Genomic DNA, 19,617 nt, shown 5'->3' on the forward strand with positions numbered 1-19,617 from the left:
TCCCGGCCCTGGTGAGGTACGGGAACCCGGAAGGGCCCGGACCATAGCTCCGCCTCTGGCGCGACTACCCGACGGGAGGGCTCGGGTAGTAGCTTGTAGATGGACTGGGTAGCCGGCCAGTGAGCAGCATGGAGGCGCCCTGGGGGATCGTGGACGCTGAGCCCGGCTGGTTTGTCTCTGCCAGGCAGCCCGAAGAGGCGGAGGCGGAAGAGTTGAGCCCGTTGCTTAGCAACGTAAGTTCGCTCCACACGCTTCCCGGCACTTCTCTGAAGTGCCTGCCAAATAAGACCCGGAAAAGAAAGGGGATGGCAAGGGGAGAGGGGAGAAGCTGAGGGCTTGGGGCCCAAAGGCAGCAGCCGAGATTCCGAGGAGATCTGGCGGAGTTCATGAATGTGATAGCCTAAGGTGTCCTAGAAAGAGAAGCTGAAATAAAGGTGCAGGCTCAGGTGGAAGAGGTGCAGCAGCGGGTGGAAGCTGGGGACCCCACAGAGGAGCAGCCCCGCGGTTATGTAACTCACTGCTGTTTGTTAGTATCTTTGTCGGCTTCTCGTTTCCTCCACTAGTCTTGTGAGCTTTTTGCAAGAGTCACAAGATTTTTCTTTTCTCGGCTTAGTCATTGGGGACCTGTAAACATGTTAATACAAAGATCCTTAACCGTGAAGGAGCGGAGGTGTCCTGGTAATAAGTATGTAGCACTTCCCTGGCCCTAAAGCCTGTGCAGTGGGCACTTCGGCTCTTTAACTCAAGTCCCAGGGCAGTAACAGTTTCTAGGACTTTGTTCCCGAATGCTATTTTAGGGGAGAGTGTTTTCTGGGGGGTATCCTCGCCAGAGCAATGTGAATTGCTTCTATTTACTATATCGTCATTGCATGGCATTCCTGACCATCCTTCCAGTTGGGCAGACTTAATTCATTGAGTGTATAAATGGAGATTAGTTTTGCAGTCCTACTAATTGGGGAGCAACAGTTGTCTACAGCAGCTCCAAGCTGACTCAGGGATTCAGTAATCATGTGAGCTTGAGGCCATCTGCCTGCTCTCTGTCCCCACCCCGTCTTACCCTATCTTCATCTTTTGCAGTCACAAGGTTGGTTAGTCATGGCTCTTCCTGAAGCCTACCGGGTCTCTGTGCAGGTGGCAATGATTTTCCCAGGAAACTAGGTTCCTGGAGCTAGTGAGCGATGAGAAGGGAAGGAAAGGAAACCAGTGCTGGTTGAGCAGCTAGTATGTCACATGATGCCTGTGGTTTGTAAGAGACTTTCTCCATAACCTGTTAGTCATTTCTGAAGGAAATTTGAACTTCACCATTCAAACACTTTATTCAATTTGTGTGCTTACAGGAACTTCACAGACAGGGATCCCCAGGTGTTTCATTTGGTTTCTCAGTGTTTAATTTGATGAATGCCATCATGGGAAGTGGCATCCTTGGCTTAGCTTATGTTATGGCTCATACTGGTATCCTTGGATTTAGGTGAGTTTTTTTCTTATTTTACTTTTTTTTTTCATTTTTATAGTACACTGAGAAGAGGTAGGCGGCAGAAGCTGGTATTATACAATTTCTAGTTATTTCTGGGGTTTTAGCATTTTCCTCCTACTCTTGTATTGTTGCTAGTCTGTAGCTTGGAGGGATGCTACATAATTTGTATTTTTCAACCAAAGTGTGGCTAATTTTTAAAAATGGAAACTTGATCCACACTTGTTTATAACCTTAAGAAGTGGCTTGTTTGTTGTGTCGAGTTGGCCAAAGTAAATCAAAGTTTATCAGCCATGCAGATTACTTATAAATAGCGATTTTGTGAGTGTAAATAAAGCACATGATTCTTTCATTTCTCTCTATCTCCTTCTCTCTTCTTACCATTCAGTAGTCTTGTTTCACTTTCTGAGGGTAGACATGTATTCTGTGCTTATTCCTTCTCATCTTTTGAGACTCAGCTCATATACCAGTTTGCCCAAGATAGAAGACATTCCTGTCTTTTCTGTGCTTCCATAGTACTTTGTATATTTATTCTTTTGTTATAATATAATGATTTGTTTGCAAGTGAGTTTCCCCACTAAACCCTGAAATCCTTTAGGACTAGACCTTATCCTTAGCATCTAGCACCATGCTTAATAGAATGAACAAGTTTGTTTTGTCAGTAGAAGCAGAACTATTTTTCTAGGAAATTTAAAACACATAGTCTCAAAAAAAATAAAATACATAGTCTCATTTAGGTTCATTTTTGCTTTTATTTTGAAATTCTTGATTAGCAAACCAACTTGCTTTTATTATGGGATGTATTCACGGACTTCCATAGTTTTAAAACTTCAAAGCTATGTGTGACATCTTAGGCAAGACATAATCATGGGACTTATTTCTTAGTTCCCTTTGAAAAATCACATTTTATACTCCAGCGTCTTACACGCAGAAGTATACCACTGAATGGGTGCTTTCTGAATCATATCACAGTTTCCATTTGGTGATGCCAAACTGTTACTTTGTGAGGTCTCTGACATCAATTGACAAGTGTACTTTCACCTCTCAGATTTGCTACTTATTAACAAGTATTAAGTGGACTACAAAGATAGAATTTCTTCAACTTCGGGAGCGCTCCACTGGCGACAGCTCTCTAGAAGTTTGTCCTGCCAGTACCTTCCTGAGAATAAGTAGGGGATTATGCATGCTGTTTCTTTTCATACTTTTGGCTAGAGGACCCCAATTATTACATTGCACATTTTTCAAATTGTGTCAGTAGAAGTGTGTTAACTGTATTTTTTTGGTTTGGTTTGTTTTGGTGAGTGTGTGTTTAATAGATGCTAGGAAATGCAGTGTTAATTCAAAATTATAGGGAGGTACACATCTTTGGAAGGAGAGGGATAGAGGAAAGAAAACAGAAGACAATGAGATTTCACAACTGAAACTTCTCTCTAGACTTAACAATAGGAAAAAATAGTCATAAAAGGGATGTATTACAAGATAACTGAATGGCTAAACCAGCAGTCAGCAGACAAGAGCACTAAAGAAGGAAATTCTTCTGTTGTTTTAAATAAACTTTGGTTTTTTTCTGATTTTTATTTTAAAAGCAGTACATATTCGTTTATATAAAATTTGGTAAATATAGAAAGTATCTTCTTACTTTCTTTAATCACCATAATCCAACTACTTAAAGGCAGTCCCTGTGAGCATTTGAATGTGAAAAAATTATTGTTTTTTTAATGGGATACCATAAAAAAGAAATTTGGGGGTGATTTGACCATGTGCTGTTTTATATTTTAGTTTCTTGCTGCTGATAGTCGCTCTCCTGGCTTCTTACTCAGTTCATCTCCTGCTTAGTTTGTGTATTCAGACAGGTGAGTAAAATGTTATGCTGATTCATTTGATGAAGTAGCCCATTGTGATTATATCTATGTACATTGGATTGGCTGTCTCAAATCTCAAATTTCCAGCGGACATACATTATTATTAGGTAGGATGGTTGAAATGGAGAATTTCAAAAGGTCAGGATATGTAGACCCAATCCTACAGGGGAATATCCAAGGACAGAATGGGAGGAGGAAACCAGCATTCTTCCCTGCCTTTCTCCACAACACATGACATAGTTTTCTGGGTTAGATTAGGGGAAGCATCTGAAAGGTGTTTAAAGGATCCAGACCTTGTGTTATGGGGAAGCTGTAGACAGGTGTTCATGCTGGTCATCTTTCTAGTAGGGTGATCATCTCCTCGAGAACACCTTCTCAGATCTACTACTGCCGTCTCTGCCCCCCTCGTATGTGTATGAGTTTTTTCCATCTGAAACTTTATTATGCAGTTCAGTCATGTATTGAATAAGTTCTTTTAAGTTGAAATAAATAAAAGTGTATAAATTATGGAACTGCTTTCATAAGGTTTTTCTTTTGGCATTAACAAATACTCTATGTCCATCGGTCCTGGTCTTTTTTTAACATCTTTGTTGGAGTATAATTGCTTTACAATGGTGTGTTAGTTTCTGCTTTATAACAAAGTGAATCAGTTATACATATACATATGTTCCCATATCTCTTCCCTCTTCCGTCTCCCTCCCTCTCACCCTCCCTATCTCACCCCTCTAGGTGGTCACAAAGCATCAAGCTGATCTCCCTGTGCTATGTGGCTGCTTCCCACTAGCTAGCTATTTTATGTTTGGTAGTATATATATATATATATATATATATGTCCATGCCACTCTCTCACTTTGTCACATGTTACCCTTCCCCCTCCCCATATCCTCAAGTCCATTCTCTAGTAGCTCTGTATCTTTATTCCCATCTTACCCCTAGGTTCTTCATGATATTTCTTTTTTTTCTTAGATTCCATATATATGTGTTAGCATACGGTATTTGTTTTTCTCTTTCTGACTTACTTCACTCTGTATGACAGACACTAGGTCCATCCACCTCACTACAAATAACTCAATTTCATTTCTTTTTATGGCTGAGTAATATTCCATTGTATATATGTGCCACATCTTCTTTATCCATTCATCTGTTGATGGACACTTAGGTTGCTTCCATGTCCTGGCTATTGTAAATAGAGCTGCAATGAACACTATCATACATGACTCATTTTGAATTATGGTTTTCTCAGAGTATACGTCCAGTAGTGGGATGGCTGGGTCATATGGTTGTTCTATTTTTAGTTTTTTAAGGAAACTCCATACTGTTCTCCATAGTGGCTGTATCAACTTACATTCCCACCAACAGGGCAAGAAGGTTCCCTTTTCTCCACACCCTCTCCAGCATTTATTGTTTGTAGAGTTTTTGATGATGGCCATTCTGACCAGTGTGAGATGATATCTCATTGTAGTTTTGATTTGCATTTCTCTAATGATTAATGATGTTGAGCGTTCCTTTATGTGTTTGTTGGCAATCTGTATATCTTCTTTGGAGAAATGTCTATTTAGGCCTTCTGCCTATTTTTGGATTGGGTTGTTCGCTTTTTTGATATTGAGCCACATGAGCTGCTTGTAAATTTTGTAGATTAATCCTTTGTCAGTTGCTTCATTTGCAAATATTTTCTCCCATTCTGAGGGCTGTCTTTTGGTCTTGTTTATGGTTTCCTTTGCTGTGCAAAAGCTTTTAAGTTTCATTAGGTCCCATTTGTTTATTTTTGTTTTTACTTCCATTTCTCTAGGAGGTGGGTCAAAAAGGATCTTGCTGTGATTTATGTCATAGAGTGTTCTGCCTATGTTTTCCTCTAAGAGTTTGGTAGTTTCTGGCCTTACATTTAGGTCTTTAATCCATTTTGAGCTTATTTTTGTGTATGGTGTTAGGGAGTGTTCTAATCTCATACTTTTACATGTACCTGTCCAGTTGTCCCAGCACCACTTACTGAAGAGGCTGTCCTTTCTCCACTGTACATTCCTGCCTCCTTTATCAAAAGTATGTGCGTGAGTTTATCTCTGCTTTCTATCCTGTTCCATGGATCTATATTTCTGTTTTATTTTCTGTTTCTGTTTTTGTGCCAGTACCATACTGTGTTGATTAGTGTAGCTTTGTAGTATAGTCTGAAGTCAGGGAGCCTGATTCCTCCAGCTCCGTTTTTTGTTCTCAAGGTTGCTTTGGCTATTTGGGGTCTTTTGTGTTTCCATACAAATTGTGAAATTTTTTGTTCTAGTTCTGTGAAAAATGCCAGTGGTAGTGTGATAGGGATTGCATTGAATCTGTAGATTGCTTTGGGTAGTAGAGTCATTTTCACAATGTTGATTCTTCCAATCCAAGAACATGGTATATCTCTCCATCTATTTGTATCATCTTTCATTTCTTTCATCAGTGTCTTATAATTTTCTGCATACAGGTCTTTTGTCTCCTTAGGTAGGTTTATTCCTAGATATTTTATTCTTTTTGTTACAATGGTAAATGGGAGTGTTTTCTTAATTTCACTTTCAGATTTTTCATTATTAGTGTATAGGAATGCCAGAGATTTCTGTGCATTAATTTTGTATCCTGCTACTTTCCCAAATTCATTGATTAGCTCTAGTAGTTTTCTGGTAGCATCTTTAGGATTCTCTATGTATAGTGTCATGTCATCTGCAAACAGTGACAGCTTTACTTCTTCTTTTCCAATTTGGATTCCTTTTATTTCCTTTTCTTCTCTGATTGCTGTGGCTAAAACTTCCAAAATTATGTTGAATAAGAGTGGTGAGAGTGGGCAACCTTGTCTTGTTCCTGATCTTAGTGGAATTGGTTTCAGTTTTTCACCATTGAGGACAATGTTGGCTGTGGGTTTGTCATATATGGCCTTTATTATGTTGAGGAAAGTTCCCTCTATGCCTACTTTCTGCAGGGTTTTTATCATAAATGGGTGTTGAATTTTGTTGAAAGCTTTCTCTGCATCTATTGAGATGATCATTTGGTTTTTCTCCTTCAATTTGTTAATATGGTGTATCACGTTGATTGATTTGCATATATTGAAGAATCCTTGCATTCCTGGAATAAACCCCACTTGATTGTGGTGTATGATCCTTTTAATGTGCTGTTGGATTCTGTTTGCTAGTATTTTGTTGAGGATTTTTTCATCTGTGTTCATCAGTGATATTGGCCTGTAGTTTTCTTTCTTTGTGACATCTTTGTCTGGTTTTGGTATCAGGGTGATGGTGGCCTCGTAGAATGAGTTTGGGAGTGTTCCTCCCTCTGCTATATTTTGGAAGAGTTTGAGAAGGATAGGTGTTAGCTCTTCTCTAAATGTTTGATAGAATTCGCCTGTGAAGCCATCTGGTCCTGGGCTTTTGTTTGTTGGAAGATTTTTAATCACAGTTTCAATTTCAGTGCTTGTGATTGGTCTGTTCATATTTTCTATTTCTTCCTGATTCAGTCTTGGCAGGTTGTGCATTTTTAAGAATTTGTCCATTTCTTCCAGGTTGTCCATTTTATTGGCATAGAGTTGCTTGTAGTAATCTCTTATAATCTTTTGTATTTCTGCAGTGTCAGTTGTTACTTCTCCTTTTTCATTTCTAATTCTATTGACTTGAGTCTTTTCCCTCTTTTTCTTGAGGAGTCTGGCTAATGGTTTATCAATTTTGTTTATCTTCTCAAAGAACCAGCTTTTAGTTTTATTGATCTTTGCTATTGTTTCCTTCATTTCTTTTTCATTTATTTCTGATCTGATCTTTATGATTTCTTTCCTTCTGCTAACTTTGGGGTTTTTTTGTTCTTCTTTCTCTGATTGCTTTAGGTGCAAGGTTAGGTTGTTTATTCGAGATGTTTCCTGTTTCTTAAGGTAGGATTGTACTGCTATAACCTTCCCTCTTAGAACTGCTTTTGCTGCATCCCATAGGTTTTGGGTCGTCATGTCTCCATTGTCATTTGTTTCTGGGTATTTTTTGATTTCCTCTTTGATTTCTTCAGTGAGCACTTCGTTATTAAGTAGTGTATTGTTTAGCCTCCATTTGTTTGTATTTTTAACAAATCTTTTCCTGTAATTGATATCTAGTCTCATAGCATCGTGGTCAGAAAAAATACTTGATACAATTTCAATTTTATTAAATTTACCAAGGCTTGATTTGTGACCCAAGATATGATCTACCCTGGAGAATGTTCCATGAGCACTTGAGAAAAATGTGTATTCTGTTGTTTTTGGATGGAATATCCTATAAATATCAATTAAGTCCATCTTGTTTAATGTATCATTTAAATCTTGTGTTTCCTTATTTATTTTCATTTTGGATGATCTGTCCATTGGTGAAAGTGGGGTGTTAAAGTCCCCTACTGTGAATATGTTACTGTCGATTTCCCCTTTTATGGCTATTAGTATTTGCCTTATGTATTGAGGTGCTCCTATGTTTGGTGCATAAATATTTACAATTGTTATATCTTCATCTTGGATCGATCCCTTGATCATTATGTAGTGTCCTTCTTTGTCTCTTGTAATAGTCTTTATTTTAAAGTCTATTTTGTCTGATATGAGAATTGCTACTCCAGCTTTCTTTTGACTTCCATTTGCATGGAATATCTTTTTCCATCCCCTCACTTTCAGTCTGTATGTGTCCCTAGGTCTGAAGTGGGTCACTTGTAGACAGCATATATATGGGTCTTGTTTTTGTATCCATTCAGCCAGTCTGTGTCTTTTGGTGGGAGCATTTAATCCATTTACATTTAAGGTAATTATCGATATGTATGTTCCTATTCCCATTTTCTTAATTGTTTTGGGTTTGTTATTGTAGGTCGTTTCCTTCTCTTGTGTTTCTTGCCTAGAGAAGTTCCTTTAGCATTTGTTATAAAGCTGATTTGGTGGTGCTGAGCTCTCTCAGCTTTTGCTTGTCTGTAAAGGTTTTAATTTCTCCATCAAATCTGAATGAGATCCTTGCTGGGTAGAGTAATCTTGGTTGTAGGTTTTTCTCCTTCATCACTTTAAATATGTCCTGCCAGTCCCTTCTGGCTTGCAGAGTTTCTGCTGTAAGATCACCTGTTAACCTTATGGGGATTCCCTTGTGTGTTATTTGTTGTTTTTCCCTTGCTGCTTTTAATATGTTTTCTTTGTATTTAATTTTTGATAGTTTGATTAATATGTGTCTTGTCCTGTTTCTCCTTGGATTTATCCCGTATGGGACTCTCTGTGCTTCCTGGACTTGATTAACTATTTCCTTTCCCATATTAGGGAAGTTTTCAACTATAATCTCTTCAAATATTTTCTCAGTCCCTTTCTTTTTCTCTTCTTCTTCTGGGACCCCTATAATTCGAATGTTGGTGCGTTTAATGTTGTCCCAGAGGTCTCTGAGACTGTCCTCAGTTCTTTTCATTCTTTTTTCTTTATTCTGCTCTGCATAGTTATTTCCACTATTTTATATTCCCGGTCACTTATCCATTCTTCTCCCTCAGTTATTCTGCTATTGATCCCTTCTGGAGTACTTTTAATTTCATTTATTGTGTTGTTCATCATTGCTCGTTTCCTCTTTAGTTTTTCTAGATCCTTGTTAAATGTTTCTTGCATTTTCTCTATTCTATTTCCAAGATTTTACATCATCTTTCATATCATTATTCTGAATTCTTTTTCAGGTAGACTGCCTATTTCCTCTTCATTTGTTAGGTCTGGTGGGTTTTTATCTTGCTCCTTCATCTGCTGTGTGTTTTTCTGTCTTCTCATTTTGCTTATCTTACTGTGCTTGGGGTCTCCTTTTCGCAGGCTGCAGGTTCGTAGTTCCCGTTGTTTTTGGTGTCTGTCCCCAGTGGCTAAAGTTGGTTCAGTGTGTTGTGTAGGCTTCCTGGTGGAGGGCACTAGTGCCTGTGTTCTGGTGGATGAGGCTGGATCTTGTCTTTCTGGTGGACAGGTCCATGTCTGGTGGTGTGTTTTGGGGTGTCTGTGGCCTTATTATGATTTTAGGCAGCCTCTCTGCTAATGGGTGGGGTTGTGTTCCTGTCTTGCTAATTCTTTAGCATAGGGTGTCCAGCACTGTAGCTTGCTGGTCAGTGAGTGAATCTGGGTGTTGGTGTTGAGATGGAGATCTCTGGGAGATTTTCACCGTTTGATATTATGTGGAGCTGGGAGGTCTCTTGTGGACCAGTGTCCTGAAGTTGGCTCTCCCACCTCAGAGGCACAGCACTGACTCCTGGCTGTAGCACCAAGAGCCTTCTATCCACACGGCTCAGAATAAAAGGGAGAAAAAGTAGAAAGAAAGAAAGAAAAAGGGGTGGGGGAGGGAGGGAGGGAGAGAGAGAAAAAGAAAGAAAGAAAGAAAGGATAAAATAAAATAAAGTTACTAAAATTAAAAATAATTATTAAGGAAAAAAAAATTTTAAGTAAAAAAAAAAAAAAACCAACCCCGGACGGACAGAACCCTAGGACAAATGTTGAAAGCAAAGCTATACAGACAAAATCTCACACAGAAGCATACACATACACACTCACAAAAAGAGGAAAAGGGGAAAAAATAATATATCTTGCTCTCAAAGTCCACCTCCTCAATTTGGGATGATTCGTTGTCTATCCAGGTATTCCACAGATGCAGGGTACATCAAGTTGATTGTGGAGATTTAATCCGCTGCTCCTGAGGCTGCTGGGAGAAATTTCCCCTTCTCTTCTTTGTTCTCACAGCTCCCGGGGTTCAGCTTTGGATTTGGCCCCGCCTCTGCATGTAGGTCACCTGAGGGCATCTGTTTTTCGCTCAGACAGGACGGGGTTAAAGGAGCAGCTGATTCGGGGGCTCTGGCTCACTCAGGTGGGGGGGAGGGAGGGGCACGGAGTACGGGGTGAGCCTGCGGCGGCAGAGGCTGGCGTGACGACATTGCAGCAGCCTGAGGCACGCTGTGTGTTCTCCCAGGGAAGTTGTCCCTGGATCACGGGACCCTGTCAGTGGCAGGCTGCACAGGCTCCCGGGAGGGGAGGTGTGGATAGTGACCTGTGCTTGCACACAGGCTTCTTGGTGGCGGCAGCAGCAGCCTTAGCATCTCATGCCCGTCTCTGGGGTCTGCGCTGATAGCCGCGGCTCGCGTCCGTCTCTGGAGCTCCTTTAAGCAACGATCTTAATCCCCTCTCCTCGCGCACCAGGAAACAGGGAAGAAAAAGTCTCTTGCCTCTTCGGCAGGTCCAGACTTTTTCCGGGACTGCCTCCCGGCTAGCCGTGGCACACTAACCCCTTCAGGCTGTGTTCACGCCGCCAACCCCAGTCCTCTCCCTGGGATCCGACCTCCTCCGAAGCCCAAGCCTCAGCTCCCAGCCCCCGCCCGCCCCGGCGTGTGAGCAGACAAGCCTCTCTGGCTGGTGAGTGCCTGTCGGCACCGATCCTCTGTGCGGGAATCTCTCCGCTTTGCCCTCCGCACCCCTGTGGCTGCGCTCTCCTCCACGGCCCCGAAGCTCCTCCCCACTCCGCCACCCGCCGTCTCCGCCCGCAAAGGCGCTTCCTAGTGTGTGGAAACCTTTCCTCCTTCACAGCTCCCTCCCACTGGTGCAGGTCCCGTCCCTATTCTTTTGTCTCTGTTTTTTCTTTTTTCTTTTGCCCTACCCAGGTACGTGGGAAGTTTCTTGCCTTTTGGGAGGTCTGAGGTCTTCTGCCAGCGTTCAGTGGGTGTTCTGTAGGAGTTGTTCCACGTGTAGATGTATTTCTGGTGTATCTGTGGGAAGGAAGGTGATCTCCGCATCTTACTCTTCCGCCATCTTCCCCCACTCATCCAGTCCTGGTTTTTGTATCTGTCTAATCTAATCTTTTTTTCCCCCAATATTTATTTATTTATTTGCCAGGTCTTAGTTGCGGCACACGGGATCTTCAATCTTTGTTGTGGCATGAGGGATCTTTTAGTTGCAGCATGTGGGAACTTTTAGTTGTGGCATGCAGGGTTTTTAGCTGTGACATGTGGGATCTAGTTCCCTGAGCAGGGATCGAACCCAGGTCCCCTGCACTGGGAGTGGGGAGTCTTAGCTACTGGACCTCCAGGGAAGTCCCTAGTCTTGTCTATTTTTGGATTAGGTCAGTTTTGACTCCAGAATCATGAGTTTAATTCTTATGTGGGTGGGTTCACTTTGTCGTATATGATCTTTGTTTGCAGACTTTAAGAAACAAAATAGATACATAAAATAGATAGAAATAGGATTATTCTGGCTGAAACAGGTGAGGGAAGCTCACAGGTATTTCTTGAGTATTTTGTCTTCAGAACATAGTTCTAAATCCACAGCTCTAATCTGTTTAATCTGGCTATGCATTAGACACACCTGCAGATCGTTCTGTAAACAGAGGTTTCTAAGCCTCAGGGATTCTAATTCCAAGAATCTGAGGTGGGATGCAGGAATATATTTTTAAAAGTCCTCTGGGGGATTCTTATGCAAAACTGATTTAGCATCCATAGTTCATAGCTGTAACTTGTGCCAATGCTTTTGGCCATCCAACCCACAAATATATGCCTCTGCTTTCAAGGGGCTTGGGTGAACGTGTGGACAGATAAAAATACTAGGAAACAATGCAATGATATTCATCTCAAAGTAACAAATTGTTCATAACAACATCCCAAATTCAGGAATAAGATCATTAAATGAGTATATTTGTAAATCCTGCTGAAACTTGACTGGAATTTTAATGACATGTTTTGGAATTTTGCTTCTTTGTGTAAAAAAATTATTTTTACTTAATTGTGATCATTTAACATCTTCATATGTTATTTTATCATGGATTCTACTAAAAGATTAATACATTAGTCAACTACATGGCAATTATGTCTTCATTAACTTAAGTGTTTTGCTTTATTAATTTAAATTATTTGGAAGTAATATTCAATTTATGAAGATTTCCAAATAATTCTAATTTTTTTGCTTTCCTTCAGTTTATCTGTATTTAACTTTGAAATTCTGATACTCTCTGTTGTTCTTTCTGTAACTTTGGGCATATAAGTGAAAAGCTCTGTTTCTCTTTCTTTTTTCTTTTTCTTTGATTTTTGTAGCTTATTTGGTCCATGAGCTAACTTCCTAATGGTTCTTCATATACACTGATGCACCTGCCTTCTGTTGATTGAATTTCCTTCAGTGATTGTAAAATTCTCTGTGGAGGTAGGCTTTAACAAATTTTTTATATTAAAAAATATATATATATATTCATTCTAGAGAATAATGTGTAGCTAAATTTTCTCCCCAGTTTATTGGACTGTCATAAAGGAGTATTATGTTCAGATTGAATTCATTGGTTGGAGAAAGGGCTGTCATAAGTCTTTACAGATTAACTTCTTCATTTATTTGCCTGGAGTGCAAGAGAATTTTTAATCTTTATGAAAGTAAAGGATTTCTTCACACAAAATTCTGCTGTTTTCGATTTTATGTAGGATTTGGGACCTATCTGGACTTTTCTTGGGAGCTGAGGCGGCATGTAGGGTACCTTAATCTCTCTAGCCTTAATTTGCCAACTCTAAAATGGTAGTGATAATATTTTTCTCTTGGGATTGTTGTGAGAATGAAATATAATAATGTATATAAAATGTTGGGTCCTTGGTAAATGCTAGCTTTTATTATTATGCGTTCTCATTGGGCCAGAGCCCATAAGGATTGCAAAGTCTTGTACATATTGCTGTCTCAGAAACAGTTGACTTGTTGTGATTCTTTGGGGAAATTTTTGTGCTCTGGGAATAAATGAGGAGCTCCCCTCCTCTGGCCTCCACATCAGTGTCAGCAGAAGGGAATCAGAGTCTTAGAACTCAGCCTGCATCTGGTCAGGTCCCTACTTTCTAGTCCTTGATCCCCACCACTCACTGCATTGTCGTCATTATTTGCCTTGAGATCATTTGGATTAATGACATTATACCACTTATCTCAATGTATGTCAGTCACTTCAAGAATCCTATGTTATCCTTCATTTCCCAGACTCACTCCATATGGTTCTGTCATCCATTTTCTTTTCTTTTAAATTTTATTGAAGTATAGTTGATTTACAATGTTGTGTTAACTTCTGTACAACTAAGTGATTCAGTTATACATCTATATATTCTTTTCCATTATGGTTTATCACAGGGTATTGAATCTAGTTCCCTATGCTATGCAGTAGGACCTTGTTGTTTGTCATCTATTTTCTGACTTCGTCTCCCCCTTCTCCCCAACTCCTGAAACCCTTCCAGTGTGCCCTCTAGAATGCATAGTCAGTCATCAGTAAAACCCTGTGTCCTCAACTCTTTTCTGAACATTTCCTTAACTTTCTTACTCTAAGAGAACCTAAGACTTCTCTGAGGACACTGCTTTCCCTGTAGTCCTCTCAAATGGCCACTCTTTTCTCTTCCATGTCCCTCATACTTGCCTAAAGATGGGATAGGTGTCCTAGTCACGCCTCATTTCCACTTTTCAACCACCTCCCTCTCCCTAAACCCCCAGCTTTGAATCTCATAACTCTATGCTACCTACTTCCCCCTTTATGGTTAACATCTATAGACTCCTCAGCCACTTTCTGTCATTTTATGAATATATTAGCTTCTGCTTTCCTTTCAGTTTCTTCAGTTTTACCCCTGTCATAATTATGGATGATTTCAATATCCATGTAGATAATTCTTCTAATACTTTCATTTCCTTAACCTCTTCTCTTCTAATGATCATACTCCTGGCCTGCCTCAGCTACTTATTTCCATGGTCATACCATTGATCTTGTCATTACCAAAATGGCATCCCCTCCAAAATCTCATTTTCAAGAATCTCACCCTCCAAAAACCACCATATTTTTAATTTTTTTAAACTAATTCCCTCAAGTACTCCAACTATGGCAATTCTTCACCTCTGCCAAGGACTTGAGTTCATTGATCTACCACCTTCACACTCTCCTTCACTCTCTTGTCCATATTTCCCCTCTTTATCCAGTTGAAGTTTCCTGGTATATTATTAGAATCACTCCCTTGCTCCTCCCTTTCATCATGCTACTCCCCTGGCAAAACTCCAACCATGATTAAATGTAACTCTGCCTACTTCACACAGGCACCTGTACAGTTGAATATTCCTGAAGAAGACACAACCATGCAGATTAATATCGCTATAATTCAATGTCTAGTGGATCTGTGATGCTATCACCTAACCTTTATTAACTTCCTTAGTTCATTCACTTGCTTACTCTGCTATCTAGGAGATGACTTTTTCTTCTTTCTCTCAAACCTTCAACACATTCTCCTTGATTTCATTCTTAGCTGATATTCTCACTTTCTATTTCACTGAGAAAATAGAAACAATCATAAAAGAACTTTATAAGCTCTTGCTACCACTTCTACCTACCCATCTTCATCTGTGCTATATATTCTGTTACTTTGGATGAACTCTTTGTGTTCCTATCTGAGACCAATCCCTCCACTTATGCTATGACCCCATCTGCTCTCACCTACTTACTCCAGCCACTTTCTTCCCTCTCTTCTTTTTCATCATTTTTGTTCCTTTCTGTTTTCTTCTTATCAGTTTACAAATATTCTATAATTTCTTCCATTTTAAAAATGACTCCACATTCGTTCAGTATGCCCTATGCCTTCATGGTGAAACTCCTCAAAATAGTTGTCTATACCAGAAATTTCCCCTTCCTCCTATTCTCTCTTAAACACTCTTCATTCAGGCTTTCCCCATTATTCCACAGAAATTATTGTACCAGCAACTAACACATTGCTAGATCCAGTGGTCAGTTCTGTCTTCATCTTAGTTGACTAGTCAGCAGCATTTGACACAGTTGATCACACCTTCCTCTGTAAAACAGTATTGATACTCTCCTGCTTTTCTTCCTGTTTCACAGAATACTCCTTCTCTTTTCTTCTGCTGAATCCTTTTCATCTCCCCATCTTCTAAACATTGGAATACCCCGGCAGTGTTCCTCTGATCTCTTTTCTTTTACACTTTTGGGCTCATTACGGCCCTAAAATTTATACCCCTAGCCTGCATCTCTTTCCCTGAATTTCAACCTCATGTCCAACTTCCTCCATGATACTTCCACTTGGATATCTAATATATTAATCTCAAATTTACCAAACTCTCCATTTTTGCACTGCCAACCTACATCTTCCAGTGTTTTCTCATCTAATTAAATAATAAATCTTCCTTCTAGTTGCTCAGGCCAAAGATCTTAGGTTTATTTTGGACTCTTTTTCTCTTACTCCAAACGCAAGTTCCAAATGTGAGAAAGTATCTGTTCTGTACTTTTGAAAGTAACATGTTAACAAAACAATTGTGAAGACCATGGTGAAAAGGTATAGAGTCTACCCCTTGATCCAACATTTGTACTACTTGGTGTTTACCTAAATGAATTGAAAATTTATGTCGACATAAAAACCTGCACATGGATATTTATAGCAGCTTTATTTGTAATTGCCAGAACTTAGAAACAACTAAGGTGCCCTTCAGTAGATGAATGGATAAACTGTGGTCCATCCAGATAATAGAATATAGTTCAGCACTAAAGAGAAATGAGCTATCAAGCCATGAAAAGACATGTAGGAACCTTATAAATGCATATTACTAAGTGAAAGAAGCCAATCTAAAAACGCTACATTCTGTATGATTCCAACTATGTGACATTCTGGGAAAGACAAAACTATGGAGACAGTGAGAAATCAGTAGTTGCCAAGGCTTAGGGAGGAAGAAGGAATGAAGAGGTGGAGCACAGACGATTTTTAGGGCAGTGACACTATTCTGTATGATACTATACTGGTCAAAACCCATAGAGTGTACAACACCAAGGGTGAACTCTAAACATGGACTTACGGTGATAACGTTGCATCAGCGTAGATTCACTGATGTGACAGACGTACCACCCTGGTGGGGGATGTTGATGGGGGCGAGGCTATGCATGTGTGGGGTTAGAGGGAATGTGGAAACTGTCTGTACTTTCTGCTCAATTTCGCTGTGAACCTAAAACTGCTCTAAAAATGAAGTCTGTTAAAAAAAAAAAAAGGAAAGAAACAAACTTAGAGGAAAAGAGGAAACAGAGATAATGCAGAGACCAGATGAAAACATAAAAAAATATTGTATTTAATAGCTTCAGAGAACTAAAAGAAGATACTGCATTGTTGAACCAAGAACAAGAAATTATTACAAGGGAACAGTCAGAGAATATAAGAGTCCTAGATGTAAAAAAGCGAATTTAAAATTAATTTAGTAGTTGGGCTGAAAGAGTTAAGGACATTTCCTGGGGAGGAAAAGACAAGGAACTTGAAAATGGGAGAGAAAATATAAGAAAATGAGAGGATCAGTCCAGGAGGTTCAACATGCAAATAATAGGAATTCCACAAAAAGGAAACAGAAAAAATTAGATGGTAGAAAATTATCAACAAAATAATACAAGCAAAGTTTTTGTAACTGAAAGAAATTAGTTTCCAGATTGAAAGAATTTTTCCTGGTAAGCAATATGATTGTAAAAGAAGTCATATCAAATGTATCCTTGAAAAATGGTATAGATGGTCTCATTTGCAAAGCAGAAATAGAGGCACAGACATAGATAACAAATGTATGGATACCAAGGAGGGTGGAGGAATTGGAAAATTGGGATTGACACAGATACACTATTGATACTATGTACAAAGTAGACAACTAATGAGAACATACTGTATAGCACAGGGAACTCTACTTAATGCACTGTGGTGACCTAAATGGGAAGGAAATCCAAAAAAGAGGGGATATATGTATATGTATAGCTGATTCATTTTGCTGTACAGTAGAAACTAACACAGCATTGTAAAGCAACTATACTCCAATAAAAATTAATTTTTTTTTTTTTTTTTTTTTTTTGCGGTACGCGGGCCTCTCACTGTTGTGGCCTCTCCCATTGCGGAGCACAGGCTCTGGACGCGCAGGCTCAGCGGTCATGGCTCGCGGGCCCAGCCGCTCCATGGCATGTGGGATCTTCCCAGACCGGGGCACGAACCCGTGTCCCCTGCATCGGCAGGCGGACTCTCAACCACTGCGCCACCAGGGAAGCCCTAAAAATTAATTTTTAAAAAAGTGCATAATTGTGAAAAATCAGAAATACAGTTATAAAGAAGCTATACTAAAAGCTTCAGAGAGGAGAAACAAACAAACCAAAATTCTTATACAAAGAATCAAAAACTATAATGGCAAAAGACTTCCCAGGAAGTACTACAAATAAGACTATAAAGCAATACCTTCAGAATTTTGGGGGGAAATGATTTCAGTATAGAATTCTATACCCAGCCAAATTATCATTTAAGTATGTGGGAAGAATAATGACATTTTCATACATGTAAGGACTCAAAAAATTATCTCCTGTGCACTCTTACTTAATAAGCAATTCAGGATGCCATTTACCGAAGTTAAAGAGTACCAAAAAAGTAGGGAATCTAGCACAGTGGAGAAGTAGAGGGAATTCCCACGACAACAACCAAGTAGCAGATCTAAGAGCCACCTCCAGATTAGAGTAGTTCTTTTCACAAAGGCACAGTCAGCTCTCCAGGCCATGCTTGTCTTCAGGATGTGTTCATGCTTGTGTTCAGAATGGAAACTCTTTTCTTTCTCTTCTTCTTGAAGGGAGTGCCTTTCTCATTTGTCTGTCTAGCTCTAATTTGCACTAACAGTACCTGGGTAGGTTAGTAGTCAAGCCTGGCTGTTACAAAAGTCTAAGAATCCAATAGTGGGAGATTGAAACAAGGTATTAATAGGAGAATAAAAGAAAAAAACAGGTTAAGGAACGTGGGGAAGTTAGACTGAATGTGGAGAAGGGGATGTCTGAGGATATCTCCCAGATTTCTGACGTAGGCCACTGGATTAATGATAGTGTCATTAATGGACATAACAACGCAGCAGATGTTAGTTCAAAATAAAAATGAGTTCAGTTTTGGATATGTGGACTTTGAAGTAAAACTAGATGGGCAGGTTCTAGAACTGAAGCCCAGGATAGAGGTTCATTCATTCATTCTATACTCCTTATCTATTAGGATTACAGAGGTAAATAAGACTCACTTCCTTCCCTTAAAAAAGCTCATAATGTAGAAGGGGAGACAAACACATAAGCAAATAATTCATAATGTAGTGTGGTAATTTAAATATGTGCAAGGTATAGTGATAGCTTAGAGGAGGGAATGTTTTGCCTTGTCTCGGTGCAGGTGGGGAGTGTGAGGTTCAGTAAATATTCCTGGAGGAATGAGCTAAAAATCAATTTGACTAGCAGACAAGGCAAGAGAGAATATTCCAGCATATACAAAGGTACATCCTGAACATTTTACTCAGGTACCAAAAATAGTTTACTATTATTTATGCATAAGGTACAAAGAAGAAAGTGAAACTGAGAAGATAGACAAGTGTCACATCCTAAGGAACTTGGAGTTTTTGCTGAGGCAGTGAGAAGCCACTGAAGTGGTTTAAAAAGGGTCAAGGTGGATACTGGGATTTACCAATTGTTGCTTCCAAAGAGAATTCTGGTCCTTCCTAGAGCTCACTGAGAGAGAGAACATAGTCCCTTATCTTCCTCTTCCTAAAGTAAGGTGACAATTCTCTTATGAAGATTTTAATTGTTAGCAATGATGAGGAAATAAATAAGGAGTAAAATGGCCCCTTGTTCTCCCCAATTTTTTTTTTTTGCTGAAACCCTTCAGAGCAGTGATTTGAAATACTATCCATCACAGCACCCTCCTCTTATTAAAAAAAGAAAATTCTAAATGCTTATTTTACTATCTAAAATGAAATTCCTATAGCTATTATAACCTACCTGTGGTGGGCTAAATAACGGCCCCCTAAAACATATGCAAATTCTAATCCCTGTGAATGTTATCATTTATGGCAAAAAAGGACTTCACAAGGGAGATTATTCTGGTGGACTCTTTGGAGTCACATGTATCACAGAGGGAGAGCACAGACAGAAGAGGAGAAGGTAATATGACCACAGAGGCAGAGGTAGGAGTGATTTGGCCACAAATCAAAGTCATGCCAGCTGTCACTGGAAGCTGGAAGAGGCAAGGAACAGATTTTCTCTAGCGCCTCTAGAGGGATTGTGGCCTTGCTAGTACCTTGATACTGACCCAGTGAGACTGATTTTGGCCTTCTGACCTCCAGAACTGTAAGAAAATAAATTTCTGTTTGTTTGTTTTTTAAATAAATTTATTTATTTATTTATTTTTGGCTGTGTCGGGTCTTCGTTGTTGCGCAAGGGGTTTCTCTAGTTGCAGCAAGTGGGGGCTACTCTTTGTTGCAGTGTGTGGGCTTCTCATTGCGGTGGCTTCTCTTGTTGCAGAGCATGGACTCTAGGCATGTGGTCTTCA

At 39.7% G+C, this 19,617-nt stretch overlaps 1 protein-coding gene across 1 annotated transcript in view; it reads left to right on the forward strand.

Annotated features, from left to right (window-relative positions):
* Positions 1 to 28: 28 nt before the first annotated feature.
* Positions 29 to 19,617, forward strand: part of SLC38A6 (solute carrier family 38 member 6) — a 76,880-nt gene continuing 57,291 nt past the window's right edge. Inside the window, 3 exon segments of the mRNA XM_081230282.1 lie at positions 29 to 233; positions 1,338 to 1,468; positions 3,251 to 3,324. Coding sequence (XP_081086408.1) covers positions 129 to 233; positions 1,338 to 1,468; positions 3,251 to 3,324 — 310 coding nt within the window. The 5' untranslated portion in view covers positions 29 to 128.

The sequence above is a fragment of the Mesoplodon bidens genome, assembly GCF_964165515.1.
Source record: "Mesoplodon bidens genome assembly, chromosome: 3".
In the NCBI taxonomy this organism is placed as follows: domain Eukaryota; kingdom Metazoa; phylum Chordata; class Mammalia; order Artiodactyla; family Ziphiidae; genus Mesoplodon; species Mesoplodon bidens.